Here is a 13,746-nt window from a genome sequence, read left to right on the forward strand (position 1 = left end):
AGAACGGACACTCCATTGATTTGTGCGCAGTAGGATGGCTAGGTGGAGTCCACTGAATAATGCTCAATGTTCTGCTGAATCTACAGTGCTCCTTTCTTCTTCATTGCTTTACTGAATCTTTATTGATTGTTTTAAAGCACTTTTTACTTAACTGAAAAAATACTTAAAGGCCACATGCTTGTGTTTTAATGAACTGCAGTATTTAATCAAGTTTAGCATAATAATTCACTTTTAAAATGGACTTAATATGTAGTAAAAGAGGAAAAAAGAAAAAGTATCTTCCAATAACAAATGTCTAAATATTAAGTTTACTGCAAATAGTACTGAATACTAAAACGGGTGGTGTCGTGAAAACAGTAGTCTACTGAATACTTAAACGGGTGGTGTCATGAAAACAGTAGTCTACTGAATACTTAAACGGGTGGTGTCATGAAAACAGTAGCCTACTGAATACTAAAACGGGTGGTGTCATGAAAACAGTAGTCTACTGAATACTTAAACGGGTGGTGTCATGAAAACAGTAGTCTACTGAATACTTAAACGGGTGGTGTCATGAAAACAGTAGTCTACTGAATACTTAAACGGGTGGTGTCATGAAAACAGTAGTCTACTGAATACTTAAACGGGTGGTGTCATGAAAACAGTAGTCTACTGAATACTTAAACGGGTGGTGTCATGAAAACAGTAGTCTACTGAATACTTAAACGGGTGGTGTCATGAAAACAGTAGTCTACTGAATACTTAAACGGGTGGTGTCATGAAAACAGTAGTCTACGCCAACTAGACAAGTTTTTAATTTCTTGCTTTTGGCCGGCTTACTGTGGATTTACAGACAAATGTACCAAGATGATGAGGGCAAGCGTTAAATGGAACCGCTAATGAGAATCTAGTAACACTTTACTATTTTAAGGTGTCATAATACATACTAATTACCTAATTAAGTGCTTAGTAGTAGCCGTTGTACTTACATGAAATAAAGTGTACTTACCATGTAACTAAGTTATGGAGCAGCTTGTAGTTACAGTTTGTAATTATGTAGATGTAATAGACAGTTACTGTTACACATATGTATCAGACCGAGTCTCTTACACAGCTACTAGTACACTTAAGTACAATCTTGATACCCTTTATTTTAAGTAGCTTATGCCTGTGTAATATTCTGTAATTGTAATGTAATTATAAAGGTATTACATGTATTTTAGCTGTGTACTGGTGGGTTAAATCAGACTAAGGTGCAGCTGGATAAGGTGTATAGTATAGATACACATGAAGTACACTTAAGTACAATCTTGATGCACTTTATTTTAAGTAGCTTATGTCTGTGTACTTACACTTAAGTACTTAACTAGATAATTACTCTGTATTATGGACACCTTAAAATAAAGTGTTACCGAGAATCTTATTAAATTTAAGACAGTATTACTGCAATATATCTCTATAAAGCTGCTTTGAAGCAAGCTCTATATATATGAACTGGACTGGTCTTGAGGGCTGCTCACCGTGAACTGTCTAAAATGGTGTTGAGCCTGTGTGCGATGGTGAGCACGGTACAGTGGGAAAACTCCCTGCGGATGGTGTTCTGGATGAGATCGTCGGTCTCCAGATCCACGGCTGCAGTGGCTTCATCCAGGATCAGTATACGGGATTTCCTGAGCAAGGCCCGGGCGAGACACAGCAGCTGCCTCTGACCAACACTGTCAGAAATCCAAAAACATGCAAACATCAGACACTAAACATACATCTGGAAATGAAAACAATACATTAGCACTGAAGTCTATATCCACTCTTAAAGGATTAGCTGTAGCGGACTCGTTATTATAGTACTATGACTGCTCAAATCTAAACAAACTGAAACCGAACTATTACTATTACAGTTAATCAGTGAAATTTTGATGCACCCCAAGATGCACTAATATGTATTATGTACATTCACAGCACATTTGTTCAATGCATATGAACATGTTCATGTCTCTACAGCTCAAACCTCAAATTCTCTCCACCCTCCGAGACCTCGTGTTGAAGACCTGTTGGCAAACCCCTGACATAATCTTTGAGATGAGCCAGCTCCAGAACATTCCAGATCTCCTCATCACTAGACTTCTCGAAAGGGTCCAGGTTCATCCGCAGAGTTCCAGAGAAGAGCACTGGGTCCTGTTATAAAGCATTTGTTCATTCATTTTTAGCACTGCAGGACACGCTCAGATATACATTCCATTAAAGGGGTCCTATTATGCCCTTTTATGAAGTCTTTATATGGTTTTTGGAGTGTACACCAATAGCTTCATGCTTCATTGTTCCAAAAGAACAACAACATTATTTTCTAATTTTACATAATGGAGTGTCTGTTTATACTGTTTATACTACATTACTAAAGACACCCGTTAAACAGCAGCTCTAGTGCAGGTAATAAAGTGTGTAACAACTACCTTTTGATGCCGGCGCGTGATACAGCTTCTTCTTGCTTTACGATGGATCGCAGACTTATAAGTGCATTACGGTCACCTATCTCTCAAAAGGACCATTGACACTCCTGATTGAGATTGTAGATAGAGTGGCAATGGTCCATTTGTCTGCGATCCGCTGTAAAGCAGGAAGAAGAAGATGCGTCACGCGCCGGCTGTTGTGAACGCGCTCAGGACAGTTGGACCGGGCGGCAGATCAGAGGTAAAAACTATATAAATACTGTTCAGTTTCTTGTACAGACCGATCGTTTCGTGTCTTTAGACCTCAATGTATCGTCACGAGCTGCAGGGATTCATTTGGTTTTGTCTGTGTATGTTTTTTCCTCTCAAAGCCGTGAGTCCCATTATATGACTGACAGACTGCAACGGTTTCAGTAAAAGTCTTTGTTTGTGTTCGACTGAAGAAACAATCACCTATATCTTGGATGCCCTGGGGGTAAGCAGATAAACATCACATTTTCATTTCTGGGTGAACTATCCTTTTAATGTAAATAGAATCTAAGAAAACACACGTAGCTCCACACTTAGTGTAAATAGCCGCTGCCCATAATGGCAGCCCCTCTCTTTCCAGTCCGTCTCAAACACTCCTGTTTAGTTCCTGTTTCGATGAAGCCCCTCCTTCTGAAATACAAAATGTGCTCTGATTGGTTGGCTGACGCCATGCGTTGTGATTGGCAAACTGCTTAGAGCTTGTTCTAGAAACGTCACAGCCCTTACCATAACTGCGACATGGTGAAAATATGCCACTCTAGTAGCTTTTCTTCATTTTATTTCTCTGGTGCAGCTCAGCCAGGCCTTGCCCTCTGTTTTGTTTATTATGTTGGCATAATTTATTTAAACGAGTGCGTTTGTGATGTCACAATATCCGAAAGAAGCACATTGTGGTCCAAATGAGCCATTGTTAGTTCTTGAAAAGTGTTTTCTGTTGAAGAGAGTATCTCCCTCTGGAGTGGACTTTGAGCTTTGTAACCTTGCAGATCTTTTTCATGAAACATTTACACACTAACTAAAGTTTAAAAAGTAAAAAAGCACAATAGGACCCCTTTAAATGTATTTTCTATGATGTTTAGCATGTTTGTTTCTACGAGTGTGTATAGATTACAAACAAAAACATAGCATTTTCTTAATTCAGCATTACAGAGCAAGCCCTGCTACCGGAAGCTCAAAGCATCACTGGACTGGGGAGAAGCATTCCCTTCCTCACCCCAGCTCACACACGGACGCTTATTTCAACTAAATCCCAGCAGTGTCCAATAAACAGGCCTCTCTGGGGTAAATTATTAAATTGTGTGTTTGCCAACTTTCTCCTATCACACAGTACAAATCACGCAAGCAGATTGCATCCTCGGAACAAACTGTACCTTTAGGGATACAACAACTTGTCACTCGGACAGTACCTTTAAAAGGACCTCTATGTACCTTATATGTACTATTAAGGACAGGAGTGGGCGACTCAGGCCTTTAAGACAAGAGTGTCCAAACCACTGTCCTGCACAGTTTAGCTCCAGCCCTTATCAAACACACCTGAACCAGCTAATCAAGGTCTTCATGATTTAAGCAGGTGAGTTTGAACCAGGCTGAAACTAAACTGCAGGACATTGCACCCTGAGCACCAGAATTGCCAAACCCCGGTTAAGGGTTAGAAACAAAGTAGTATTACCCCACGGACAAGCTGTTCCTGAAGTGAGTACAGTTGAAGTGAACCTATACCAGAATGTCAGATTGAGGACATTACTACAGATTTAGGTAATGAAGTTCACAAAGATAGAAAACATCTGGGCTATGCATATAATAATTTTTGTAACAACTGAGACAATGTTTTTTTTTTAACCTGTGGTGAGTGTACGGTATGGTTTTTGTAGTTTATTTTATGGTCTCATAAGACTGTCTTTAAACATTGTAATTTAAATAGTCTATTACTAACCCTTCCAAAAAATGGTTGCATTTATGGCTAACAAAAAACCAATAATTGGCAGAGGTTTGCATCCGTTTAGCGTAGAACCTCAAACCCTTGGTAACAACTCTGCTACTTGGCAAACCTTTGGTGAATGTAAATGTGAATGCATCTCGTGTTCTCCACACACCTGAGGGATGATGGTAAGTCTGCTCCTGAGATCATGAAGCCCCAGGGTGGAGATGTCAATACCATCGATGATGATTTGACCTTCACTAGCTTCAATAATGCGAAACAAACAGTTGGTCAGACTGGATTTGCCTGCACCAGTTCGACCAACAATGCCAATCTGAGTAAAATCAGGAGAAATACAAACAAAATTGTTTAAGTTGCACTTTACACCAGATTCTGGTATGTCTCCTCACCTTCTCAGTGCTTGCAATGTCACATGTGATTCCATGAAGAATGAGCTCCAATTCAGGCCGGTATCGAACTTTATAGTTATCAAAACGAATATTCCCAGCAGCGGGCCAGTCATCTGGAGGACGATTACTGGTGAACCATGGAGCCTGGAGACACAAATATTCTCATTTACATTACGTAATTAAGAAAATAAACCAATCTTTTTCCAATTCCATTTAAATTTTTAAATCACTGGATTTCACATGGATCAGTTCAAATATGGTAAAACTGGTCAAGTATATTTACACTAACACTGGCCGGGACGTTTCTAATGCAGGAATGTGCAAATCTGTTCCTGGAGGGCCACTGTCAGAGTTTAGCTCCACCTTTAATTAAACACACCTGAACCAGCTAATCAAGGTCTTCAGACTCACTAGAACAGGTGTGGAGCTGTTCTCTGCAGTATAGCGGCCCTCCAGGAGCAGGATTGGACATTGCTGCACTATAAACTTCCAGCCAAGTCTGTTGGAGCTAAACTCTGCAGGATGTTGGGCCTTTAGGAGCAGGATTGGACACCCCTACCTTACAGGTGTCAAATTTATTAAGTATGATTTACCTATTCTCAATGACTTCATGCACTTTCAGGTGACCTTTCTATCTTAACAATAATGATGGAAATATGACCATGCAATTTTAGCAAAGACTTCAAACAATCATTATTGTAAAGTTGCTCATGCTACTCTTGAGCTTTTGAAAGTTAAGCCATTAATAATTATATATAATAATTAGTGATAGGAAAAATTCACAAAGGTTTTGAAACATGTGGTCAGTAGTATTGACAAACCTTTAAGAATTTATTTCTACCAACCCTGCTACAGTTTTAGGCTAGTTTATAATAAATAATTTAATAAAATCAGTAAAATTAAGAAAATGGTTTTTAGTAGATTAATCCAAAAATCTCACCTCATTTTTTAGCTCTGCGTACTCCCTCACTCTTTCCACAGCAACAATGTTGGTCTCCAATTCTGATGTCATTCTCACAAGCCAGTTCAAAGTTTGAGTCACCTAATAAGAGCATGAGTAGTGGCACACAGTTAGAGTTACTGAACACACTTAAGGTTATTTGACTATCACAAGTACCTCAAAATCAAAAACCTACATTTAAGGCATATGAGATGGACAGCCCAACCAATCCACTATTCAAAGAGTCACGAGAGATCACAGCAAACAAAGCTGCAAAAAACACCACCAGATTCCCCAGGGACTCTAAACGCATGGCCAACCACCTGAAACCCAACGAGCAACATTAAGTGCTTATGATGCAAAAACAGATGTATCGCTTGACAAAAAGCTTGATGTAGAGTGCCAATGCTGACCTATTAGAAACAATCCAAGGATAGACACTTTTGAGATTCTGATCAATGGTGTCCTCATTTTGCTTTAGGAAACGCTGCTGGTGCCCATATGCCCTTATCACAGAGAGGCCTGATACCGTTTCTCCAAAGTGTGAGTATATGGGAGATCGAGATACAGAGTCCAGTCGTCTCAGTTGCCTGGACGTAGCAACATAGAACCTCTAAAATACAGGAAGAAGGTTTATACAAAATGACTGGACAGCAGGATAGATTAGAATTATTTCGCTTAAATGTCTGATTCTCACTCTGTACTATATGTAAGAGAAACATGTTTTAGAAACCCATTGTCCATACAGAGTACTTTGCAGGTAGTTGTGTTACCTGGACAAAGTAGTACACAACAGCCATTGGTACAACAACTGCGGTGAAGATTGGAGTAGCCAGACAGATAACGAACAAGGTCCCTAGAACTCCAAGAAGACAGAGAATCCAGGATCTGAAGGACATCGGGATCATCTCATCTACTGTAAATATATCCTAAATATAAGCCAAATTGGGGAGAAACAAACATTTCAGTTTAAGAACAGGAAAACTTTAACAATCCAAAAACATCTCATTTGATATATTTGTGATCTATATTTCATACTGCACAACATACTAATCAGAGACTACAACTTTACAATTACAATTAGTAGATCTTTGTTTTGGCTTTAGAGCAACAATCTTGTTCAAAATCAAGTGTTCAATTAGGCCCATCTCTACCTTGGCAAAACGATTGACTACTCGTCCTGAAGGGGTGGTATCGAAGAACACCATGGGTACTTTGAGAATATTAGACAGCAGATTTGTGTGTAGAGTCCTGGATGCAGAAATGGATCCATCAGCTAGGAGTATAGTACCAAAAAACACCAGAAAACCTGATGGGGAAAGGTATACCATTACTTAGTCACAAAAGAACATCCATGTGCTGTGTCTGCCGATATTCACTCACAACGAATTATTCATCTTGCTCAGGATCATAAGAAATTCATATAAAACTTATTGACCGCTTCTGTAAATATTGTATTCTGTAAATGGAGATTGTCCTCTATTTCATTCTTTTTGTGAAAGCATTGCTTAAACCTCTTTCTGCTCATACCTTGTGCCAATCCCAGGGCTCCGAAGATACCTATTCTCATGTCTCTAATATGAGCTGGGTAGGTTGTGTTGAAATATTCTACAGAATCCTCAGTCCAGTCACTGAGCCACAGGTTTTGACCAATGATGGCCACATTCTGTATGAAGTAGAACATGAAACTCCAGGTGACGATACACCAGCCCATGGACCTCAGATACTGAAGATACACTGAGAATTTCACCTGGTATTTGGATCAAAAAAATAATTTGCACAAAATTAGTGAGCGAAAAATGGAAAACAAAACAGGGAAAATCAAAACTGCATTTAGTTACTATAATGTACCTTTCCTGTCTCCATCGCCTCTTTCTCAATCAGCCGCTGTCCCTTCTTATCGCCAGAGTCTTTTTTGGATCGAACAGAGCTGTTTTTCCTCACTCTCACACTAAAGACAAGAAATAGAAATAAAACCGTCTTGGTGATTACAAAAATGCACTCCTGCAATGAAGACACTCAAAGTGATTTTCATTCAGAATGTGCATTTCAGTATGTGAGGATCACGAGAATACTTGCTCAGTTGGGGCAACATTCATTTATATCTGTGAGAAATGTTCTTCTGACATGTTAAATATTAGTCTGTGGTGTGTCGATTTTACCTTCCATTTCGTTGGCTGTGGCGCAGGCTGTTTTCTCTCTTTAGTGTGCTTGAGACTATGTCCTCAGGAGAGTCATCAGCCTGTGGCTCCAAACCCTCCGGCAGCGTGTCAATCTGCTCGTACTCTGACTCCTGAGCTGATGCTTGTTGAACAGTGAGAACAACAAATAAAGTTAGTTTGTGTGTGTCGATTCCACACGTTTTGATATTAGCAGATACCCAAACATACTTCAAATCTGTGCATTTCAAGTATAGGCCTATATATTTTTGGTTGCTGCGTCTCAATTCGCCTACTTATACTATTGCCTTTTTTGTGAAAAAAAACGTACATACTTTTGAGTATGTAGCAGAATAGTAGGCAAGCTTTGGGACATACTACTTCATCATAACTTCATCATAAGTGACGTGGCCAAGTATGGTGACCCATACTCTGAATTTGTGCTCTGCTTTTAACCCATCACACACATACACCCGGAGCAGTGGGCCCGGGGAGCAGTTGTGGGGTCAGCGGCACCTCAGTCGTGGTATTGAGGGTGGAGAGAGCACTGTACATTCACTCCCCCCACCTACAATCCCTGCCGGACCTGAGACTTGAACCCATGACCTTTGGATTACAAGTACTCTCTAACCATTAGGCCACGACTGCCCCAGTTACACCCCTACTCTTTACGAGAAGTGCCATGGGATTTTTAATGACCACAGAATGTCAGGACCTCAGTTTAACGTCTCTTCCGAAGGATGGTGCTTGATTGAGTCCCCGTCACTATAATTCTGGGGCGTTAGGACCCACACAGAGCACAGGGTGAGCACCCCCTGCTGGCCTCACTAACACCTCTTCCAGCAGCAACCTAGTTTTCCCAGGAGGTCTCCCATCCAGGTACTGACCAGCTCAACCCTGCTTAGCTTCAGTGGGCAACCAGTCTTGGGCTGCAGGGTGATATGGCTGTAGACTTTTAATCGGGTTAGACATTGATTATTTATCACTCAAACCCCTTTCTCTGTCTGTCCGTCAGTCTTGCATATCCGACATGTTTGTAGTTTTTAAACACTTTTTATGCGTGTTTGTAGTTCTAATGGAATCCTCGTCCACAGCGCAGTGTGTTGTGGGCAATATTAACCGTTAGAGTGTGCACAGATCTGCACTTCGAATATTAATCTTTAGTAGACCGTCCGGGAATCTTTGGCATACTCTTTTCAACATACTATGATTTGGGACATACTAGTGCTATTTTCGAATACTATTTAGGACGGATAGTAGCCTATGCAAACTGGGACGCAGCATATGTAATGTTTTAGAGATCATAGGTCATAGTATATTGAAAAGAGTATGCCAAATGTGCCCGAATATTTCCAGTGATATTTGATGGTGTTGATGACTGAATTGCTTTTTTGATTAATATCGGCCACAACCAAACCTATGGTAGAGGATTTTGTGATCATTTTGCCTCCTGCTTTGTTCATTCTTACTGTGAATGCTATTGTGTGAATTAAAGATCTGTCTTCATTAAAAATAAACTATTATTTTTACAGTAGTGTTGCACATTATTTTTACTATTTAGTAGCTTGATGACTGAATTGCAGCCTTCAAATCACGAGTTAGAAAGGCACACACCTCTCTAACCACATAGCATAACAAAAGCCAAGCCATGAGGTCAAAGAAACTTGAGAAATCGAGAAGAATAAAAACACAACACGAAACACAACACCATAAACCCCACGTAAGCGTGTATTTTCTTCTGTGAGGTAAATATCTCTGGTTGTCAGTTGACAGTTTTGTGCATTCACAACCAGAATAGCATGAGGAAAGGCAACTTGCACCAAAAAATAAAGCAACCAAGAGGAAAAGAAAGAAGCCAACACTTGCAAGCACCTCAATAAAGCTTTCAGAATGTGTTCAAATTTAGGACAATATTTGAAACTCAGAAAAAAGTGCAAAAGTTGGTTGGGAGACAAACCTTTTCTGGCGTCAGCACTGTTGCTTTCTTCTTTGCCGTACGTTTCCAGGAATTCAGAGAAAGCCCCTTTACTGGCTCGAAGACCGTCATATGAGCCTATCTCAGACACCACCCCATTTACCAATACAACAATCTCATCTACATACGGCAAGAAGCTGATCCCGTGAGTCACCAGGATACGAGTCTACAGAGAAAGAGAAGTATTTTATATACAGTTAGGTCCATCTCACTGCCACCGTTTTCATCATTTTGGCTCTGTATGCCACCAGAACAGAATTAAAACAATCAAGATCAAATTGAAGTGCAGAAGCTTTGATTTAAGGGGTTGAACAAAAATCTAACACAAAATGCTTATGAATTACAACCATTTTTATACAGTCACCCCATTTTCAGGGGCTCTAATGTAATTGGACAAATAAATATAATCATAAATAAAATGTTAATTGTTAATATTTTGTTGAGAATGCTTTGCAGGCGATGACTGCCGTAAGTCAGAACTCATGGACATCAGCAGAGACTGGGTTTCTTCTCCAGGTCTTTACTGCAGCTGACTTCAGTTGTTGTTTGTTTGTGGCTCTTTCTGTCTTTAGGTTTGTTTTCAGCGAGTGAAATGCAGCTCAATCGGGTTGAGATCAGGAGATTGACTCGGACATTCAGAATATTCCACTGTTTTACCTTCAGAAACTCCTGGGTTGATTCTGCTGTGTGTTTTGGGTCATAGTTCATTAGTTCTCTGAAGCGCCGCTGAATCAGCTTTGCTGTATTTGACTGAATCTGAGCAGAGAGTATATCTCGACACACTTCAGAACTGATCCGGCTGCTTCTGTCTTCTGTCTCATCTTCACTAAACAGCAGTAACCCAGAGCCACTGAAGCCATGCAGCTCATGATCACACTGCTCCATGATACTCAGATGATGCTGTGTGCTTCGATCATCAGCTGCTCCAAGCCTTCTCCAGACTGTTCTCTTCCCGTCATTCTGGTGCAGGTTGATCTTAATTTCAGCGTCCAAAGAATGTTTTCCAGAAGTGCTCTGGCTTTTCTAGATGTTTTTTGGTAAAGTCTAACCTGGGCTTGTTTGCAGCTTGTGGTGAAGCCTCTGTATTTGCTCTGGTGAAGTCTTCTCTTGATTGTAGACACGTCTGTCTCCTGGAGAGTGTTCTTCTCTTGGCTGGATGTTGTGAAAGGTTTTTCTTCACCATGGAGAGGATTCTCTGATCATCAGCACTATTGTCCTCTGTGGATGTCCAGGTCTTTCTATGTTTCTGAGCTCACCAGAGCGTTTTTGTTTTCCTAGAATGAACCAAACTGTTGATTTGTCCTCTCCTAATGTTCCTGCTATCTCTCTCTGATGAATCTGGTTTGTTTCTGAAGCCTAACAATCGTCTGATTCAGCTGTATGGAGAGATCCTTTGACCTCATAATGTGGTTCACAGCAACAGCTTCCAAATGCAATCAACTCCAGGCCTTTTAGCTGCTTAATTGATGTAGAAATATCGAATGTTTTGAGTCAGCTTTTGAGTCAATTGTCCAATTACTTATGATCCCTTGAAAAAGGGGGGTGGTTCATATGAAAGAGCTGTAATTTCTTAACCTTTCCTCCAATTGTGATGAGAATACCCTCACATTAAGGCTCAGAGTCTGCACTTTAAAGCTCATAGCCATTATAAAACTTGAATATGTTTTGGTCAGCAGCTAAAATGATAAAAATTGTGACTGTGTCCAAATATATACGGACCTTTCTGTAATATAAAATTATTACAGAACAGCAGCGCAGGAATTTATGGGGAAGCTGAAAATATTCTGTTTTGAGATTGAGCATTATATTTTCATTAGAGATCAGTCTACGTTTGAGATCAGCCTGCCTAAATAAATCCTGATACCATCAAAAATAAGAGCGTGTAGACAGAGTATTGCCATTAGTCTCCTACCTTGTCTTTGAGCAGTCCTTTGGGTCCGATCACCCTCTCAAACAGATGTTTTCCCACATGTGAGTCAACTGCAGACAGTGGGTCATCCAGAAGGTACACGTCTGCGGAGCTGTAGACCGCCCTGGCCAGACTCACCCGCTGTTTCTGTCCCCCGCTCAGATTGATGCCCTGTAGTACAGCGTATGACAAATGAAAGATTGAATGAGCAGTGTTTCCCAACCCTGTTCTTGCAGGCACACTAGCACTACATACTTCTGAACCAGGAACAGGGTTGAGAGAAACACTAGAGTGCAGGGTTACTGATATAATGTCAATATACAGGCTATATTAAACTTAAAAAAAGAGAGAGAGAAAAGAGAAAGAAATGAAATATATGGAACATTTCTGAAATCTTGACAAATCTAGTACATTATCCATTCACAAACCAGTATAGTTTGGAACTGATGATTGTTGATTCTGATGATTGCATGATTAAGCATGTGTCATACTGATAAACTCAAACATGTATAAATATCTAACATGTATTCTGTTTGGTTGATATGTAGGACTGTTACATTTTTGTTTTCACTAGTGCTTGTTGATGTTTATAACCACATAACTGTGTGAATACTGAGTTGTTACTTTAGTAGTAAATGAATGCGTGGTGTTTTAGTATATTTTATGAGTATAATCAAAAAAGTACTTCATATTTAGAAAGAGAGAGTCTAAACCTAATTGTGCAGAGATTCTTAACCTATAATGTAATGCATTTAGTCCTGTCCCTTAGTAGGTGTAAGTGCATTTTAGTCTGCGTGTTCTAGACTGTATATTTAGTGTATTTCAGTGTTTTTCCATGCTCCTGGTAAGATGCCCATATCTCCCATGCCTCGATCTGCCACTGAATATGTAAACTGTAACCTTTCGTTCACCGGTCTCATGTTTTCTTACATGTATTCAAGGACAAATTACTGGGAACCACTGCTCTATAGAGACAAATCATCATAAAAAGGCCCTTTTATCATCAACACGCCACACACTAAGGGTGCGAGATATGACCAAAATCTTATATCATGATATGAGTCATTTTATTTCACAATAATGATATATATCAAAATATAGTTACTTTATGATAAACATGTTTGATACCATAGAAATGTCATAATTCTTGTCACCAGTGTCAATATCACAAAAAACTATTACTAGCCAAAATAAAACAAAATAAAACAAAACTCATGCTCACTGAAGAAAAGTAAACAGTCAGTGATTAAATAAGAAAAGGAAACTAATTACAAGCAATAGGGGGGGGGGGGGATACAGTAGAACAAATAAATAAGAAATGCTACATACAAGGAATCAAATGTATAAAAACACTGCATATTCCTCACTGTGTAAATTAAATATATATTTCTTATTAAAGTTTCAAAAGTGATTTGGTCACGAGCAGTGAGGATTTTCTCTCTTTTGTTGTTTTATTAACATGAATGGCAGTAGGAGACTGCTGCCCGGATCCAATATACTGTTACACACGTGTTTTCTTTCTCAGCTGTTTGCTTTTACTTAAGTCCTACATTACTGTGGACTTGCGAGGACACTTTGACACATACAAGTGTGTATTTAACCATTCAAGGCCTATAAATCAGCAAAAACAACTCCTACTCCTGCACTTGTTTTTAACCATTTAACCGCAATAGAGACGATAGTCCAAAATCTGTACCGATGTAATTTAATCATGTCTACTGGTATATCGCCCCTACCACACACTTTACCTTCTCTCCGATCTCAGTTCGATCTCTTCCTGGCAGGAGATCCAGGTCTGGCCCGAGCGCACAGGCGTCCACCACAGACAGGTAACACTCCTCATCCAGATTAGAGCCGAACAAGATGTTGTCCTTCAGAGTGGCGTTCTGAATCCAGGCCTGCTGCGGCACATACGCCACAGACCCCTGAGAGAGAATAAGAGACATGTAACTAACGGTCCAGACAGTACATGAGTGTTCAAG

The 13,746-nt window shown here is 39.9% G+C and overlaps 1 protein-coding gene across 3 annotated transcripts in view; it reads right to left on the bottom strand.

Annotated features, from left to right (window-relative positions):
* abcc2 (ATP binding cassette subfamily C member 2) overlaps window positions 1-13,746 on the bottom strand; it is a 29,874-nt gene that overhangs the window by 1,141 nt on the left and 14,987 nt on the right. For 2 of the 3 annotated variants that reach the window (XM_079439956.1, XM_079439955.1), the window contains 15 exons: window positions 13,513-13,689; window positions 11,768-11,935; window positions 9,838-10,021; window positions 7,884-8,025; window positions 7,573-7,672; window positions 7,252-7,471; window positions 6,876-7,030; window positions 6,495-6,650; window positions 6,135-6,334; window positions 5,918-6,044; window positions 5,722-5,823; window positions 4,782-4,925; window positions 4,547-4,705; window positions 1,985-2,151; window positions 1,500-1,694 (listed from right to left, as the gene is read on the bottom strand). In XM_079439956.1, the coding sequence (XP_079296082.1) occupies window positions 1,500-1,694; window positions 1,985-2,151; window positions 4,547-4,705; window positions 4,782-4,925; window positions 5,722-5,823; window positions 5,918-6,044; window positions 6,135-6,334; window positions 6,495-6,650; window positions 6,876-7,030; window positions 7,252-7,471; window positions 7,573-7,672; window positions 7,884-8,025; window positions 9,838-10,021; window positions 11,768-11,935; window positions 13,513-13,689 (2,396 nt within the window). Of the gene's footprint in view, window positions 1-1,499; window positions 1,695-1,984; window positions 3,084-4,546; window positions 4,706-4,781; window positions 4,926-5,721; window positions 5,824-5,917; window positions 6,045-6,134; window positions 6,335-6,494; window positions 6,651-6,875; window positions 7,031-7,251; window positions 7,472-7,572; window positions 7,673-7,883; window positions 8,026-9,837; window positions 10,022-11,767; window positions 11,936-13,512; window positions 13,690-13,746 lie in introns of all 3 variants that reach the window. The other variant, XR_013785423.1, reaches the window with a different exon arrangement.

This window comes from Barbus barbus (assembly GCF_936440315.1).
Source record: "Barbus barbus genome assembly, chromosome: 18".
NCBI classification, from domain to species: domain Eukaryota; kingdom Metazoa; phylum Chordata; class Actinopteri; order Cypriniformes; family Cyprinidae; genus Barbus; species Barbus barbus.